Source organism: Panthera onca, chromosome D1 (genome assembly GCF_046562875.1).
Source record: "Panthera onca isolate mPanOnc1 chromosome D1, mPanOnc1 haplotype 2, whole genome shotgun sequence".
In the NCBI taxonomy this organism is placed as follows: domain Eukaryota; kingdom Metazoa; phylum Chordata; class Mammalia; order Carnivora; family Felidae; genus Panthera; species Panthera onca.
The window spans coordinates 58,531,980-58,549,218 of NC_138348.1; the positions used below are offsets into that span (position 1 = coordinate 58,531,980).

Below are 17,239 nucleotides of genomic sequence, written 5' to 3' on the forward strand. Positions count from 1 at the left end.
CACAAACATAAAGAAACTCAATGATAGTAACACCATAATAGTAGGAGACTTCAACAGCCCACTCACAGCAATGGACAGATCATCTAATCAAAAAATCAACAAGGAAACAATGGCTTTGAATGACACACTGGACCAGATGAACTTAACAGATATATTCAGAACATTTCATCCTAAAGCAGCAGAATATACATTCTTCTCCAGTGCACATGGAACGTTTTCCAGAGTAGATCATATACTGGGACACAAATCAGCCCTAAGTAAGTACAAAAAGATCGAGATCATACCGTGCATATTTTCAGACCACAACACTACGAAACTTGAAATCAACCACAGGAAAAAATTTGGAAAGGTAACAAATACTTGGAGACTGAAGAACATCCTACTAAAGAATGAATGGGCTAACCGAGCAGTAAAAGAGGAAATTAAAAAGTATATGGAAGTCAATGAAAATGATAATACCACAACCCAAAACCTCTGAGACACAGCAAAGGTGGTCATAAGACGAAAGTATATAGCAATCCAGGCCTTCCTAAAGAAGGAAGAAAGATCTCGGATACACAACCTAACCTTACGCCTTAAGGAGCTGGAAAAAGAACAGCAAATAAAACCCAAAACCAGAAGAAGATAGGAAATAATAGGGATCAGAGCAGAAATTAATGCTATCGAAACCGAAAAAACAGTAGAACAGATCAATGAAACCAGAATCTGGTTCTTTGAAAGAATTAACAAAACTGATAATCCCGTAGCCAGTTCGATCAAAAAGAAAAAGGAAAGGACCCAAATAAATAAAATCAAGAATGAAAGAGGAGAGATCACAACCAACACAGCAGAAATATAAATAGTAAGAGAATGTTATGAGCAATCATATGCCAATAAAATGGGCAATCTGGAAGAAATGGACAAATTCCTAGAAACATATACATGACCAAAACTGAAACAGGTAAAGGAGACAGATGCACAAACCAAAAACTATCTGCAAAAGGCACTATGAGGGAGCGTTATAAAGAAGGTGACCGTAACTCCAGAGAGGGAGTGGCTTGAAAGTTACAGAGAACAGGCGACATCTGAGGTGGGACCGGAAGGATGATTCAGAGTTTGCCAGGTCATCAAGGTGCAGAAGAGAGGACATTAAAGTGACGTGCAAATGCATGGAATGACGCAAACCTAAATAGCAGAGTGTACATTTCAAAATCATTTCAAAATTACCATCCCAATTGATACTCTCAAATACCACAATGGGGTTACCTGCCCTGCCACACACACACACACACACACACACACACACACACACACATGCGCGCAAGTAAGAAAAGTAAGGGCCAGTGAAGACAAATGATGAGCCCAAGGGGAAACAGTGACTGATTTCTCGGGAGAGGGTAGGAGTGAGGGAGGGACACTGGCTGAGATGGCTCTCTTGTCTTGAAGGGGGCGGTATTCTCATAGGTCAGTGATCCCTCATTTCCTGCCCCTGCTGGTCTGTGATGCCCTCCTCCCATCCCCGACATACATGCATCCTCCTCCGGGCCCCAGGGCCTTTCAGAAGGGTGGCCAGCAGAGGGACAGAGCAGCCTTCCAAGGAGACCAAGAAAGATCTGAACTTTCATGAGGCCCAGCTTGGAGGCCGTGCCCTACCCTCCCCCACTCCCCCCAGGGCACTGATAACCCCGACCTCTCCCACTGCAAATCTCCTCTCCTAGCCTGTCCTCTCCCCTTCTCTCGCAGCTGCAGCTGCCGCCAGCCTCTCCCTCTCCTCCCTCCACCCCTCGCCATCCCCAGGGAGCAGTGAGCTCAGCCTTTCCCATCAGCCATCCCTGGGAATGATGGGAAATGCGAGGCAGGCCAGGAACCAGCAGAGGCCTGCCCCAGAGAGGGAGGAGGAGAACACGGGCTTTTCTGAGGGCCACTGGGGGCGTCTTGGGGGCAGGGCTCCGTTCTGCTGCTTGCGATGAAGCCCAGGCTGCCGTAAGAGCACAGTCTGCCTGTCCTTACCACTGGCTCTAAATAAGGTGGGATCCAACTGCTGGAGCTGGGATGGGCCTCTTTTTCTGGATGGGGAGACAGAGGTCCAGAGAGAGGAGGGAAAGGAAGTATGTCTGGGAGCTGACTGCCACATCCCAGGCACTGTTGGAGCCTTTCACGTCCTTTGTCTCATTGGATCCTTACCACTATCCTGCAAGGTATGTGTGGCACGCTGAAGAATGCCCCTCCTAAGATGCCCACATCCCCCAATCCCTGGAACCATGAATATGCTACCCTACATGGGAAAAGGGACTTGGCAGATGAGATTTAGTTAAGGTTCTGGGGATAGGGAGCTTCCCCTGCATTACCTGGGTAGACCCAGGGCCATCACAAAGGTCCTTATAAGAGGGAGGCAGGAGGGTCAGAGACAGAAAAGGCAAGGACGTGCTGATAGAGGCATCAGGAGAGAAATTAGAAGATGCTAAGCTGCTGGCTTTAAGATGGAGAGTGGAACCAGGAGCTAAAGAACGTAGGCAGCTTCTAGAAGCTAGAAAAGGCAACGGGATGGATTCTCTCCTAGAGTCCTCAGAAGGAACACAACCCTCCAACTTACTTTAGGACTTTGGGCCTCCAGAACCGTCAGAGAATAAATCTGGGCTGTTTCAGGCCGCTAAATTTGTGGTGATTTGTTACAGGAGCAATAGGAGACTAATAAAGGAAGTATTCCCATTCCTGTTTTGCAGATGAGGAAACAGCCTCAGGGAAAGCACGTGACTTCCTCAGGTCCTACACGCTCCCCTCCACACCACACTGGGCTTACTGGGAATCTCCACGGGCTGTCAAGGCTGGGAGCCCCTCAGCCAGAGCTTCAAGGCGGGAGGAGGGGGGAGTGTGAGGAGGAGGTAGGGGTCTGCCACTGCAGGGCCAAGGTTGAGGACAGGAGTAGGGATGGGATCTGGGGAAGGTTAAAGCTCTGCCTGCAAGGACTTGGATTGTGGATTGTGGCTAGGGCCTTCTGGAGCCAGTGACTGAGTCCTACCCTGCCCCAACTTGACACAGGGAGGCACGGGACACGGACAAGGGGCGCTGGCCATGTAGCTGGGCTCAGCGGGCCAAGAATTTGCAGGATTTATCAAAATTAGGTGAAATTTCCCCATTATCTTTCTTTGCTCCTGATAAAATCCCTGAGAGGAAGGCTCCTCATCCTTCTTCCCACATGACCGGTGAGCAGGATGAGGCCCTGGGGGTCAGTAGCTGGCCCAAGCTTTCACAGCCGGCAAGAAGTGGAATCTGGGTGTTCATGATGATCAACATAAGGAAAACATGACTAATAGCTATTGAGCTGTGTGCACCTGCTGTCCCTGGCATTTTCTCAGTCATTCTTGAGGCAGACCTGGTCAAGTCCCTCCTCTGCCTCAAACCCCTTCACTGCTCCCCACAAGCTCTTCACAATCTGGGCCCACCCACCCCTCTGATCTCCCCTCCCACTACACTCCCCTGCCCCCCATACGCTCTAGCCCCACTGACCTTGGTTGTTTCCCTGGAAACATCAAACTCTTTGCAACTATGGACTCTCCCATGGGGCTCCCACCTCGCCAGCTCCAGGCCACACGGCACTCACGGCACTCACGGTGGAGAAACCATAGGTCTTGGCCACACCCGTTCCTTCTTGTGGCTAAGGGGGAGGGAAAAGGGCCAGAGGTCAGCCCTAGGTGGCAGGAGGCCTGGCAGGCTGGAACTGAGAGGGCCTGAGTGAATCGATCATTTCCTACACAGTAAAGGAAGAGCAGCCTGGACGTAGGACAGGGTGTGGTGGGGTAACTTCTCAGGGGGACAGGCCCTCCCAGAAATGCAGATCCTAGGGTACTGGGGCTGAGGAGGCCTCCGAGAACATTGGATTCCAGTCCTCAGTGCATGTGTGGTGGCACCGAGGCCCAGAGAAGGACGTGACTCACCCCTGGCCCCAAGCATGTCACCAGGAAGGTCAGTTTGGGGCAGTGTTTTGGGCTCTGCCACTCACTAGCTGGGTGACCTTGGGCAAAGAGAAAACCGTTCTGATCCTCACTGATAAAGTGGAAATAATAACAGTGCTTTTCTTGGTGAATGCCTGGAGAGGACCGGGTGCAGGGAAGCCTTCGGTAAGTGAGAGCCGCTGTCACCACTGAGAGAGCACGGCCTGAACTCAAGGCACTGGATGGGGGAGCTCATCCCTCTGTGTGATATAGCGGGTTTAATTTCACCCCCACGCTGGGCCCTGAGGCCGGGGTGGGAGGGACACCCAGAAAGATGGACACTCGGCTGTCTGCAAAGCCACTGCTTCTGGGCCCCCACAGCTGGTGAGTCCTTAATCTCAGCGGTCATCTCTAGTAAAGAAATTACCAGTCTGATTTTCCTTCCAGTTAAAGAAAGGACTCCTCTAAGGGATCAAGCCTGGGCTAGAGGGGTTCCTGATCAAAACCTGAGCTCTCCACTTCCACACTGACGGAGGCAAGAGGAGCCACTGGGCGCTGAGCACTCTTCCTGCAGGCGACACTGTGCTGGGCTTCTGTGCAATGACTTCTACCTCTGCGCAGCCACTTGAGGGGAACAGGAGACCCATCCTGCTGAAGGGGAAGCTGAGGTCTGTGGAAAGTAAGTGACCTGCCTGCCACACCAGCTGGCAAGGCCACATTCTTACAGCTCCAGAAGGTCTCTGGGCAAGGGCTGTTCCTATTCTAAAGCCTTGGTTCTAGAGGAGGAGCCCAGAGCTGCCATGAGGCCCTGAGGCAGCCTCCTAATTGCCTGCAGCCCCAGCAGCCCATCTCCTCCCTCCAGGCCCTCTCACCTCCCCTCGGCTCCCCAGAGATCCGTTATTAATAACTATGAAAAAAACACATGGTAACGCCGTTGCCTCCGTCTGGACAAGGCTGTCCACCCCCACACCAAGTTCACATCCACTTTATCTCAGATATTTGCTCATTGGGCACTTCCTCAGAAAGTCTTTGGTGACCCCTGACGAGGTCAGGCCCCCTCGTAGGCACTCTCAGGGTATCCCTCACAGTGGGCACTCTGGCTGTCCCCCTGCTCCAGACCAATAGCCCCATGAAGCCAAGGATAGTGTCTGTTTGCTGCCATGGTTTCCCCAGAGGTATGCCCAGTACTGGCACGCAGCCTCAGGAAGCCACTCTCCACTTGCCTGGGCCAGGCACTGTGCCAACTGCTGATCCCAAGCTGCACATTTAATCCCCACGATTACTCTAGGAGGTGGGGGTTATCATCCTCCTGGACAGATAAGCACATGAGACCAGGACAGACAGTGACTTCCCCGAGGATACCCAGTTAACCTGGTACATGGCTGGGACCAGCACCTAGCACCGGCTATATGATCTGTGGGCCCAGTGCAGGATGCGGGGCCCCTAAGAGCATTTAACCAATCGAGAGGTCCTCCTGAGCTTGGGGCCCTAGGTGACCGCACAGGTCGCCCACCCCTGAAGCCAGCCCGCTTGGGCACCCATGTGTTCTGACTCCCGGCCCAAACCCAGGCTCCTCTGAGAGGCCCTTGGGCATCAGTGCCCTATGGCGGTGGTTCTCACACTGAGCATAGGTCAGAATCACATGGGAGGAGGGGCGCCTGAGTGGCTCAGTCAGTTAAGCATCCGAGTTTTGATTTCAGCTCAGGTCATGATCTCAGGAACTGTGGATTGAGCCACGCATCAGGCTCTGCACTGATAATGCAGAGCCTGCTTGGGATTCCCTCTCTCTCTCTCTCTCTCTCTCTCTGCCCCTCCCAGCTTGCTTGCATGCTCTCTCTCTCTCAAAATAAATAAATAAATAAATAAATAAATAAATAAACATTAAAAAAGAAAAAAAAAGAATCGCATGGGAGGCCTGTTACAACCCAGCTTGCTGGGCCCCACCTTCAGTCTTCCCATTTAGTAGGGGTGAGGTGGACCTGGGAATATGCATTTCCAACAGCTGCATTTCTAAGGTGAGGTTGATACAATGGCCCTAAGACACTGAGAACCACTTCCCAGAGGAACGTATGTTTAGCAGAGGCATTCTGAATCCAGGGTTTTGTGGAAGGAGAGATTTATGGGCAGGCTATCAGGGCTGAGGATGCCTCACATCCGTCCCACCATACCCAGGCCTCAAGTGGAAAGGACCAGCCCTACTAAGAAGGAGTGGGGGGAGGGGGCGGCGGTGCGGTGGAGAGGAAGGGGAGAAGCAGGGAGAAGCGGGGAGGAAAAACGAAAACTTTGCACAAATTATCTTAATTTTTTGTAACAATCTTGAGAGGCAGCTTCTGTTATCTTTATTGTAGAAGAAACCCCTGCATACACAAGTCAATGATTTGCCCAGAGTCACAGTCAGGAAATTACGGAGACCACAACTGAACCTGGTTCAAACTTATGTGTTGCCACAAGCCTGTTTCAACCAGCTGGCCCTGTCAAGTTCTAATCCCATGACCTGCTCGGCCCGGGGAAGCAGAGCCAATAGCCTTGGGTTCACACAGTCCCAAGCCCTGGGAAAGCCTGGCAAGCCTCCAGGGCCCTGCCCCTCCACCACCTGCCTGCCCCACAAACCCCAGCCTGCAGCACAAAGACCTGGGACCCAGCTGAGGGGGCTAAGTGCTGGCACCATTCCAGCAGGCCAGGACACCCATCCTGAGATCAGAGGTTCCTCCCAATCCAGGCCCTTCTCTCCAGCCTCCCTTCTTTCCACTTACTCACACACGCTCTAAGCCCCAGATCACACGCCATCTGTTCCTTCTGCCTGGAATGCCCTTCCCACCCTGCTATCTGTCCAACTCTTACCCATCCCTAAACACCCCACATCACCTCTACTAGGAAGTGCCCCCTCAGCACCTTGACCATCCTCACCCCTCTATCACGCCACTGTCAGCTTCCCTGGCTGTACCTCCAAAGATCATTCTACAAATACTTATTATCTGCCCTGCTCCAGACACAGTGCAAGGTGCTGAGGATACAAAGCTCAAGCTGAGCTCCGTCAGGCTTGGGTGTGGGTCTGCTTCCCCCTGTGAACCTCTGCCAGGAGGGGCAGACAGAGAAGGAGTAGGTGAGGGTCGTCAAGGAGTGATGGGACCACAGCTGGGGATATGAAAAGATGGTTGGGGGCCTGGAAGGTAGTACAAATTCTATGTTCCAGGCACTGTGAGGCTGTAGGAAGCAGCTCCCCAATGTCCCACGCCTGGAGTGCAGATCCTTGACAAAGAGCACAAAACTACTACCGAATGAACACAAGGCAGGTTATGTGATGGGCAGGTTATGGGCTCCCCAGGAAACCAAGGCCCAGAGACAGAAAGGGATGAGCCCAGAGTACCACTCAGAGCAGGAGGCAGCCCTAGAATGGGCCTGCAACCTGCTGTCCCAGGAGATGTGGGTTTTAAACAGCAGAGGAAGGAGAAGGCAACGTGCCTTACCCTGAAAAACGTGCCCCGTAGACCCTTCCTCCGGAGACATAAGGCAGTAAGGGAAAGCCACAGCCCACGGAAGCCCTAGGCGGGAGAGGATGGCCACTGAGGAGCAGAGAGGCTGGAGTGTGGCCAGGCTGGCGGAGGAAACATCTTGAGAGGCAAGAGGGAGGAAGGGAGGAGGAATCAGAAAGGAGGAAAGAGCCAGACACGCAAACACCTCCGCCTCCTCTTTCCAACCAAAACAGAATCCCCAGCAGACAGACCTGTGAGGAAGGAGACAGGGAAAGAAGCTGGGGCCTCAGAGGGGTGGGTGGCTGGGAAGGTACCCAGGACAGGAGCCTCTGGAAGCTTCAGGGACTAGGTAGCCCTGCTAAGGATTGGGTGGGGGGTGGTTAGTGGGGAGGCCCCATCAATCAGCAGGGCCCGCCCAGCTCTGTACCCACAGGTACTGTGGGTACAGAGCTGGGGCTCAGGGAGGAAGGTGATGTGGACTCCACCTGGTCGCTCCTACTGCGACCTGGGCTGGGCTGGGCTCCAGCACAGGATTAGCACAGACTCAGAAAATACTGTGCAGCAAAACTGATCTGATGATGGTGGAGTCAAGGCCTAGCCCTTAGAAAGCCTACAGTCTGGTAGGAAAGCCAAGGCATTCAAAGGTTGGAGCGTGGGCACCGAGGTGACTCTGAACTCCTAGACAACCAGGACTGGCAGGCATTTCAGAACCATCCACAAAGCTTTGATGGGGGCCTTGTCCTCTAGAAGGACACGCTGCTGGGATAAGGAGTCAGGAGGAGCTGGGGGGACTGAAGAAGAAGGAGGCATCATCTTTGTCCCCCACCCCCACTCCACACACACACACACACACACACACACACACACAGTGCTGAAGGCTGAGGGGCTTCCAGAGACCAGGATTCTGGTCCCGGCTCTGGGACTTAGACAAACCCCTTGACTTCTCTGGGTCTCTCCATTCCCTCACCTCCATAATGGAAACTCTCTTATCCCCTTGCCTCTCAGGAGACACATCAGGTCAAGGACAGGCTTCCACACAAGTAAGAACGAAGGCCCCGGGCATGACTTCATCACATATTAGAGTCCCACCCCATCCCTGCCCTGGCTGCTACCTGCTTTCCTCAGGCCTCCATTTGGGTGCAGCGAGCCTGGGAGACAGAGGTTGTGGTCACGAGAGTAGGCAGCCAGGCCTGGTGTCCAAATGGGAGAGTGGCCCCAAAGCAAATCCACTTCCTGTCCAGGAGCCTTCTCTCTCCTTCCTCTCTCCCTAGCGGAGGAAAACAACCCTTCCCACACAAACACGTCCTCACCACTGCTTGAGAAGCTTTATTGAAACTTCTGTCTGGGCTTTCCCTCACCTGGCTGGCTTTAAGCTGCTAGAATTGAGGGGTCCTTCTTTCATCTATTTTTTTATAGGGAACCAGTCTGGCTTGGTTGAACCTTCCACTCGCTAGAGGACAACAGTCCAGCAGTCAAGTGACTTCCCCTTCCTCAGCCTGTGTCTTCTTCTAAAAAGAGGGGATGACAATAGGGCCTACCCCATAATGTTATTCTGAGGATTAACTAAATGTAGTGCCTAGCACTTAGTAATACTTATTAATTCTTACTATCATTAATAATATTCCATGGGGCACCTAGGTGGCTTAGTGGGTTAAGCGTCCAACTTCAGCTCGGGTCACAATCTCACAGTTGGTGGGTTCGAACCCCGTGTTGGGCTCTGTGCTGACAGCTCAGAACCTGGAACCTGCTTCAGATTCTGTGTCTCCCTCTCTCTGCCCCTCCCCCGCTCATCTTCTCCTCTCTCTCTCTCTCAAAATAATAAACATTAATTTTTTTAATTAAAAAAAATAATATTCCACAAATATTTATTGAGTGCCTTTTCTGTGTCAGACGCTGTTGGCCGCCAGGGACAAATGGGCAGATATGTGTAATGGATCCTGTCTATACAAAGTTTCCCCTCTAGCAAGGAAGACAGCAGGGTTCCACACTGCACAGCACCAGGGGGCTCCATGGCACGGACCCCAATGCCAACAGCATCCCCTGCAAGACGGATATCAAAGAAATCAATAGTACACAGTGACTCCAACAATAGGTGCTCTCAAATACAGTGCTCCGAGAACACAGGACAAGTGACTGACCAGCCTGAGAAGTGGAGAAGGCTTCCCCAAGAAGTGACATCTGAGCTAGGAGCTGAAGAAGAAGCGGTAATAACTCTGACAGGGGCAAGGTGTGGGCATGTTATACTGAGGCAAAATAAACAAAAGCTGCTGTGGGAAGGCTCTGAGGAAGGAGCAGGATTCATTCAAGGTCCTGAGGGGTATGGGCAGGCGAGGCCAGCAAGGGCAGGGCAGCAGGGCCCAGTCACCAGGTGGACTCGGTCAGCAGTTGGGATTTTATTGTCACCACGATAAGACATTGGCAGGGTTTCAGCAAGGGATGGACACAATGTAGTTACACTTTAATATGCTCACTTTGGCCACAGGGTGGTGAATGGAAGGACAGAGAGGCAAGAGTAGACACAGGGAGACCAGTTAGGTGGCAGGATCAATAATAAGCCTGCTCTTGAGTTCAAATCCCAGATCTGCCATTTATGAGCTGGAAGGGAGATCACAAGAACACCTGCCTCCTTCAGTTGCTGCGGGGATTAAATGAGCAACTTCGCGCATGTGAAGAACTTGGAACTTGGAACGACCCCTGGCCCATAGAGTGCGGTGTGTGTTCAGCTGGGATCATTCATCCAGGGGAGAAATGAAGGTGGCCCACATTAGAGAGGTAGCAGTGAGAGAGAGGGAGACATGGCCAGACTCCAGGGATAATATCAATAAGGTCTCCTTGCAAGCACCCAGCTACTCCAGCCCCTGTGCCAGCCGCAACGGCATGAGACACCCTGAGCCAGAAATGCCCAGCTGAGCCCTTCCCACATCCTGACCGACAGCAACGGGGAGAGATAAAAAAACAAATGTTGTCATTTCCAGGTACTAAGTTATTGGGCGACTGTTTATGCAGCAAAAGACAAATGCAACAACTCATTGAAATTTACCTGGCAGGAACTTCCCCTCCCCCAAGAAGCTGCACCTTAGCCACAAGAAAGGTGCTCAGAGTACAGCAGGCAGCTGCTGAGCCTGGGACGTTTGCAACTTCCAGGATTCTGCCTTCGGAGAGCCATCGGAGAGCTTCAAAGCTAATCATCTCAGCATTATTTACAATAGCAAAAAAAAAAAACAACAACTAGAAGTCACATCAATGCCAAATAAGGAGAAGATTCAATAAACTGTGGAGCATTTGCAATGAGGAACTCTATGTGTCATTAATAAATACGGATTTATTAATGGTGGGTTAATGGCATGGGAAATGCTGGAGGCAAAAAAAAAAAAAACCAGTAATCCAAATGTCACATACAGTTTAAGCACAACTGGGTTTGAATACACAGGCACAGGCACATGCACACGTACACGTACACATACAAGCAAAGAGGGAAGACACACAAAAAAATTTTTTTGATGACCTTCCAAAGTGATGAGATTATGGGTGATTGCTATCTTCTCCTTGTCCAAGTGGGAAGGTTTTGTGTTTTTAAAAATAATCACTGAAAGATAAGTATTAGTTCTTTTTAAATGCTGCATCAGAACTCTGGTCACTCTGTCTCTAAGAGGACACAACACTAGAAGGTTAGCCTGGTGAAGGGAAGGGTTCCTGCCTGCTTTGTTGCTTTGTTCACGGCTGGTGGCCCAGTGCTAGAATGGTGCCTGGTACGTAGCAGGTGCTTGGCAAGTCTTTGCTGAACGAGCAAATGAATGCATGGCCCTTATCAGACTGCACTGTATCCTTCTGAGTGCCCAAGGGCCTCCCTCGCCAGCCCTCAGGCAGGGACTTGGTCTGGTCTTACTCTCCCTGGGGTTCAGCACAGGGCCTGGCACTGAGCAAAGGCCCATGGATGAATGAAAGGCTGAAGAAATGAGTATTCTACCAAAAGAACCTTCCCTGATCACGGCATGCCAAGCCCTCGAGGGCCAGAGTCTATATGAAGGAGTGTGGTGCGCGTGCCTGGGAGAGAAAAGGGGGGATATGAATACACTGGGGCCCTCTGAGAACCCAGAGAACTCTGCCTGGCCTGACTCTGGCTCTACCTTCTTCCCGAGGCCCTCCAGTTCATCCACGACTGCCTGTTTTGTCCATCCTCCCACCCCCAGGGAGGAGTTCCAGAAGGCCTGACTCAAGCTACTTACGATGTAGTTTTGTTTTTACAAGAAGAGAGAAGGCAAGCGCCTTCCTGGAATGACATTCCTGCTCGGCTGCCCTGGGGCAACCTCTGGGACAAGAATCTGGCAGGGAAGCCAGCAGGTGAAGGCAGAGCTCTGGGGGATGGGAGGGCAGGTGGTCAGAGGTAGCTGGGGGATGCAGGTGTTGGAGAGGGCAGTGCTGGGTGGGAGGCCCCAGAGCTGAGTGAGACTTTGCTGGGGGTGAATGGAAGTGACCATGACCAGGTGACTCCGTATGTATTGACTGTCACAGTGAAGGGATGGGGCACATGCCTGTGCCCGAGTGACAGACTGAGGATGGCCCTGGGAGGGGTGCCAATGTGGAGGGCTTGCCAGAGCGGGGTGCGGTGGGGGGGTAGGCAGCGGCTGGAATCGGATTGTTTCAGTCCATGAGACTCAGAGCCTGAATGACTGCTGGCGGGGCCAGGGAGGCTGACAGGGGCTGGTCAGGCCCAAAAGGAAGCAGAAGCTTGAAGGCTGGGGCTCAGGAGGGACCCCGACTCCCACTGCAATGCCCTACTTTGGTTGTCCAGAGTGCCAGCCCAAAAAAGACCGTCCGCTTTTTATAAATAAAATTGCGACAGATGTGACACCTCAGACCCATCCCAAACACAGGCTCAGAGGCCTGGAGGTTAGAAAACACTGAGAACCCCAGAGCGCAGCCCCCTGACTTCTTCCATGACAAGCAGGCAAACAATAGCCTTACTAAGGTTCCCGAGAGCCCAAGGCACCAGCCCCCAAGACCTGGGTGTTTTCAAAAGCCATGAAGGAGGCCTGCCAGGTCCTATAGGGGAAACAGTGCCCACTCAGGCAGCTCTGAAAAGCAGGAGGTGAGGTGATTTCATTAACAGCTGGAGCTGCAAGCAGCGTGGGAGGAGGCTTGATTCCTGCACCAAGATGAGACGGCGCTCCAGAGAACAGGCCCTGGGTCCGGCTCACGGCCCCAGCCTCGGAGAACAGCCTAGGCCTGGTGCTCAGTAACGAGCACATAGATAAAAATGTGAATGGGCCATAATAACAGCAGTTAGCATTCACGCAGTACTTACTTTGTGCCAAGTGCTATTCTAAGCACTTTACAAATATTAACTCATTTAATGCTCCGGAAAATTTTACAATTTCCATAATAAAAGATGAAGATCCCCATAATACGAACTTCATTATTCCCATCTCACAGATGAGAAAATGAAACAAAGAGGGGTTAAACAACCTGCCCAAGGCCACATAGCTTTGAATCCTGTCAGTCTTATTCTAGAACCCTTGGTCCTAACCGGTCCGCCATACTGCTTCCCACTGGACACCTGCACCTGTCACGGCGTTCAATCCCACACCATCCTTTCTGCAGTAGTCTCGCCCCCACACCCCTGTCTCACCTCCAGCATCCCCTCCTAACCGATGCTGCCTTGTCTTCTTAGCAACTAAAAAAATATAATTCATTGAGGTGAAATTCACATAATATAAAATGTACCATGCCAAAGTCAACAATTAGCGGCATTTAGTGCATTCACAGCATGCAAAACTTCCTCCTCTATTTCCAAAACATTTCCATCCCTCCACAGTAAAATGCTTCACCCGTAAGTAGTTTCTTCTCCCCATCCTCCTCTCCCCCTTCCCCTGGCAACTACCGAGGTCGGCTCTCTGTGTCTACGGATGGATCTGTCCTGGACAGTTCATATAAATGGATTCATACACACGTGACCTTTGTGACTGGCTTCTTTCGCTTAGAACGATGTTTTCAGGGCTTGTCCATGCTGTAGCATGTATCAGTATGTGATTCCTTTTTATGACTCAATACTATTCTATGGTTTGGACAGACCACAGGTGGTTTAGCCCTTCATCCACTGATGCATATTTGGACCATCTGTTTCCACTTTCTGCTGCCTTTTGACCCCACCATGACTCTGCGGGTGAGGACTATTGTTCCATCTCGCTTCTAGAAGCAACACTGATGTTCATACGTGGTAGACCGGTGATTTGCATTGGAAGCCCCGGCCTGCCAAACTAGGTGCTCTTCCCTAGAGTTTCCTCGTCTCCCACCAGCCACTCACTCGCCCTGCAAGTCACACTTTTCCTGGGCATCAGTGCCAGGCACATGCCAGGCTCCGGGCCAGGTGCTGACCACCCAGAGTGGATGATTCAGGCTAGGCCCCAGGGTCCACCAGGGCCTGAAGCTGTAGGGATGGGCTCCTGCCCAGCCCAGAGGTCCCAGGATCCAGGCACACCATGTCCAAAATGAGTACAGGGGCAGGAGGACCCTGCTCCTTCCCCCCTGGGTCTTAGCTTTCTACCCTGGAGAGAAGGAAGATGGCCCCTAGCAGAATGTTCTAGAGTGCTTCACAGCGAGACTGTCGAGCAGAACAGGAATTGCTAGCTGGAAGGGCCTCCAGAAAACACAGGACTCACAGCATGGAGTGGGGAGGAGCTGTGGATCAGGACAGCCATGAGGGTCTGCCCTGCCAATCTGTCATTTCACCTCTCAGACATAAATGCACGAGAAAAAGTCCTTTGCCAGGAATGCCCACTATGCGTCCCTGCTGTAACTTTGAGCCAAACCTCGTCTGAGCCTTCTCTGCACAGAGGTAGGGGCTTGGAAATCTAGAATTCCAGATTCTAGGTTGGGAGGAGTGAGTTGACTTCAGACAGCCCTTCGTTTTGACAACTTCCCCTCAGGCCACCTCTCTGTGTAAGACGGTGTGGCTATGAACAGTAGACACCCAGAGAGGCCATCTCCTGCCTGGCCCTCCAAGAAACCGCCTCTGCCACACATTTGCCTGTTAATGGGACCATCCTGAGGGAGTCTCTGGCATTCAATGTGGAGACAATCTGGACTCAGCCCAGTGACTCATAGTCACCACTGCCTCCTTAGGCCCCCTTCACACAGGACAGGGGCCTGACAACTATGTAGTGAATGGACGAGTGCATGAATGAGTGAACGCACGAACAAACAATCCCTTGGTGATTTCCCAACTTCTGGCCTCTCTTTTCCAGTCTGTTTTTCTACACAGCTGCCACGTGAACCTTCAGCTCCTGCCTCCCCTGTGAGCTGTGTGGCTTTAAACAGACTGCTTCATTTCGCTGAGCCTCGATTTCTCCATCTGCAAACAGGGAGTCGGCTTGTGGGTAATGAGGAGGATGAAAAGAGAAAGCATTCGCCCAGCACCTCAAGGGCTAAGGAACAGTCCAGGAAAAGCAGTTGAAGGAAAGCTGTTTCTCTCTGGCACCCCACCCCATCCCACACCTCTGATCTCTGATCCCCTGATCTCTCTGTGTTCTAAAGGCTGGAGGAAAGAGCCAAGCCCCTGAGCTGGCCCCTGGCTGGATGTAAATGTTTATGCCAAGCCCAGCCTCCCAGGGACAAGTTATTTGCTCTGCCTGTAATTAATTGCAGTAGGCCCGGCTGGGTAATAAACTCTGCCGGGGAAACATAAACAGTTTGCACAGAGCTCCAAATCCTTTGTGAGGCCAGCAGAGAGGGTCTGCAGGAATGGAATATTCTCCCAACCAGAAGAGGAAGACCCCTGGAGATCATTTGAAAAACAGCAGCTGCCATTATTGGGTGCTTACCTTGTCCTAGGCACGGTTGAGCCCCTGATTATTTGGTACCACTATTTTCTCCATTTTATTTATTTATTTTTTAGGTTTATTTATTTATTGCAAGAAAGAGAGGGAGAAGGGGAGGGGCAGAGAGAGGAGAGAAAGGATCCCAAGCACAGAGCCTGACGTGGGGCTCGAACTCAGAACGGTGACATCATGACCTGAGCAGAAACCAAGAGTCAGACGCTCAACCGATTATGCCACCCAGGCGCCCCTCCCCATTTTAAAGGGGAGGAAACTGAAGCTGAAAGAGGCAGGGTGACTTGCCCCAGCTAGAAAGTGGCTGGGCTGGAAGGGACACCAAGCCTGCTTTCAGAATAGTGGGGGGGAAGGCAGTCATTCATTCAACAAAAATGTATGTGAATCCCCCGTGCCAGGTACTGGGACCAGAAGGAAAGAAAAGAAAGTCACTGTAACAGAGGGTGATAGCAAATTACAAGTGGCCATTCAAGCTCTGAGGGGAAGAGACCACCCAGTATGCCTCCAGCAGAAACACGTAGTAGGTGTGCAATAAGTGAGTTTCTGGCTAAAACTTCGCGCTCTTCTCCTTGAGCCAATGGAGCTTGTCGCCAAGCAGTTCAGGGAGTCTTGAAGACACTGTGTCAGGGCTGGGGGTGTAATGATGGGTGAATAAAGCATGACCTTCTCTACCAGGGAGCCCAATCCAACTGAGGGTATGCACACATGGGTAAAGGAACAGAATGCAAGACAGGTTGATGAGGGTCATGGGGCAAGACAGAGGGATAATCAGTATTTATTGAGCACGATACTATGTGCCAGGCACTGTGCTAAGCCCTACATTATCTCATTTAGGCCTTCCAACAATCCGGGCAGGGGGAGAGAATATTATCACACCCATTTTAAAGATGAGAAAACCGAGGTGCAGCAAGATTACACTACTGTCGCAAGCACACAGACATAAGCAGTAGTGGTAGTGTTTGAAACCTGGCCTTACACCAAAGCCTATGTTCTTTTCTCCCCACCCCCACTGCTCCTCCCTCTCTGAAGGGGGCACCGAAGTTGGGAGGGACGAGGCAACCACCAGTAAGCTCCCTTCACCTCTCCCCACCTCGGCGCGAGGGTGGAGGACGTGGGAAACAGCGCACCCTGCTGGCCGGGTTTCCTTCCTAAGCCAGAAAGGTCAGTTTGCCTGCCAGGGCAGCAGAGCTTTCCAACAAAACCAGTCAGGCTGGTTACCTCCCACCCAACCCCCCTCCCTCCCCCCCTCCCCCCCCAGAAGCAGACTTCTATTCTGACCTCTCCCACAAAAAGGCCACTCAGTTTACAACTGTTCCTTCCCAGGGAACTGTATTTCACAGCTTATAAACACTTTCCAACGTCTTAGCTCATCTGACCACCACCACCCCACCCCAGCAGCTCATGTCCCCAGCACCCAGCAAGAGGCACAGCAGGGTGCAGGTGAATTTGACAGGCAGTGGACTGGCTCCACCCCAATGCCCCCGACCCCACCCCCAGCGCCCTAACCCTCCCCACCGCACCCCTACCCATCTCCATCCAGCTTCCACCACCATTTACTGAGCTCCCGCATGACAAGCCTGGGGCTGTACCAGGCTGTTTCATCTGGGGTACATTGTTTAAACCTTTCCACAGCCTTTTCAGGTAGGTATTGTGTCCATGTTGCAGATGAGGAAGACTGAGGGCAGAAGGACCTTTCCAGGCTCTTCTTTACATAGCAAGTAGGATCCGCAGTTGGGCCTGTCCCAGAACCAGCTCCCCTCTGGGAGACTTTCAGGTCCTGCCTCAGCAGTGAGGACTCTAACTGATGACCAGGTCCACACGCGTGGGGTGAGACTGCTCTGAGCACACGTAGGGACGCGGCACCCACATCCTGGCACAAAGGACCACCTGGCCTGAGCAGGGGCAGATCCAGTCTTGGATGAGCTCATCTCATCCTCCTCTTAAAAAAGGAGAAGGAGAAGGAGAAGGAGAAGGAGAAGGAGAAGGAGAAGGAGAAGGAGAAGGAGAAGGAGAAGGAGAAGGAGGA

General features: G+C 51.9%; 1 protein-coding gene and 1 long non-coding RNA gene across 5 annotated transcripts in view; one reads left to right on the top strand and one right to left on the bottom strand.

The window, feature by feature from the left end:
* Positions 1 to 17,239, bottom strand: part of ARRB1 (arrestin beta 1) — a 75,985-nt gene that overhangs the window by 42,035 nt on the left and 16,711 nt on the right. For 3 of the 4 annotated variants that reach the window (XM_060605600.3, XM_060605607.3, XM_060605601.3), the window contains exon 2: positions 3,487 to 3,634. The exons of the other annotated variant lie outside the window; for it this stretch is intronic. In XM_060605600.3, coding sequence (XP_060461583.1) covers positions 3,487 to 3,539 — 53 coding nt within the window. In that variant the 5' untranslated portion in view covers positions 3,540 to 3,634. The remainder of the gene's footprint in view (positions 1 to 3,486; positions 3,635 to 17,239) is intronic. 4 annotated transcript variants of the gene reach the window in all.
* On the top strand, positions 1,973 to 10,441 carry LOC132661272 (uncharacterized). Its single transcript, XR_009602167.2, has 3 exons — positions 1,973 to 2,177; positions 4,359 to 4,579; positions 10,360 to 10,441. It is a non-coding gene; the product is annotated as an uncharacterized LOC132661272 (long non-coding RNA).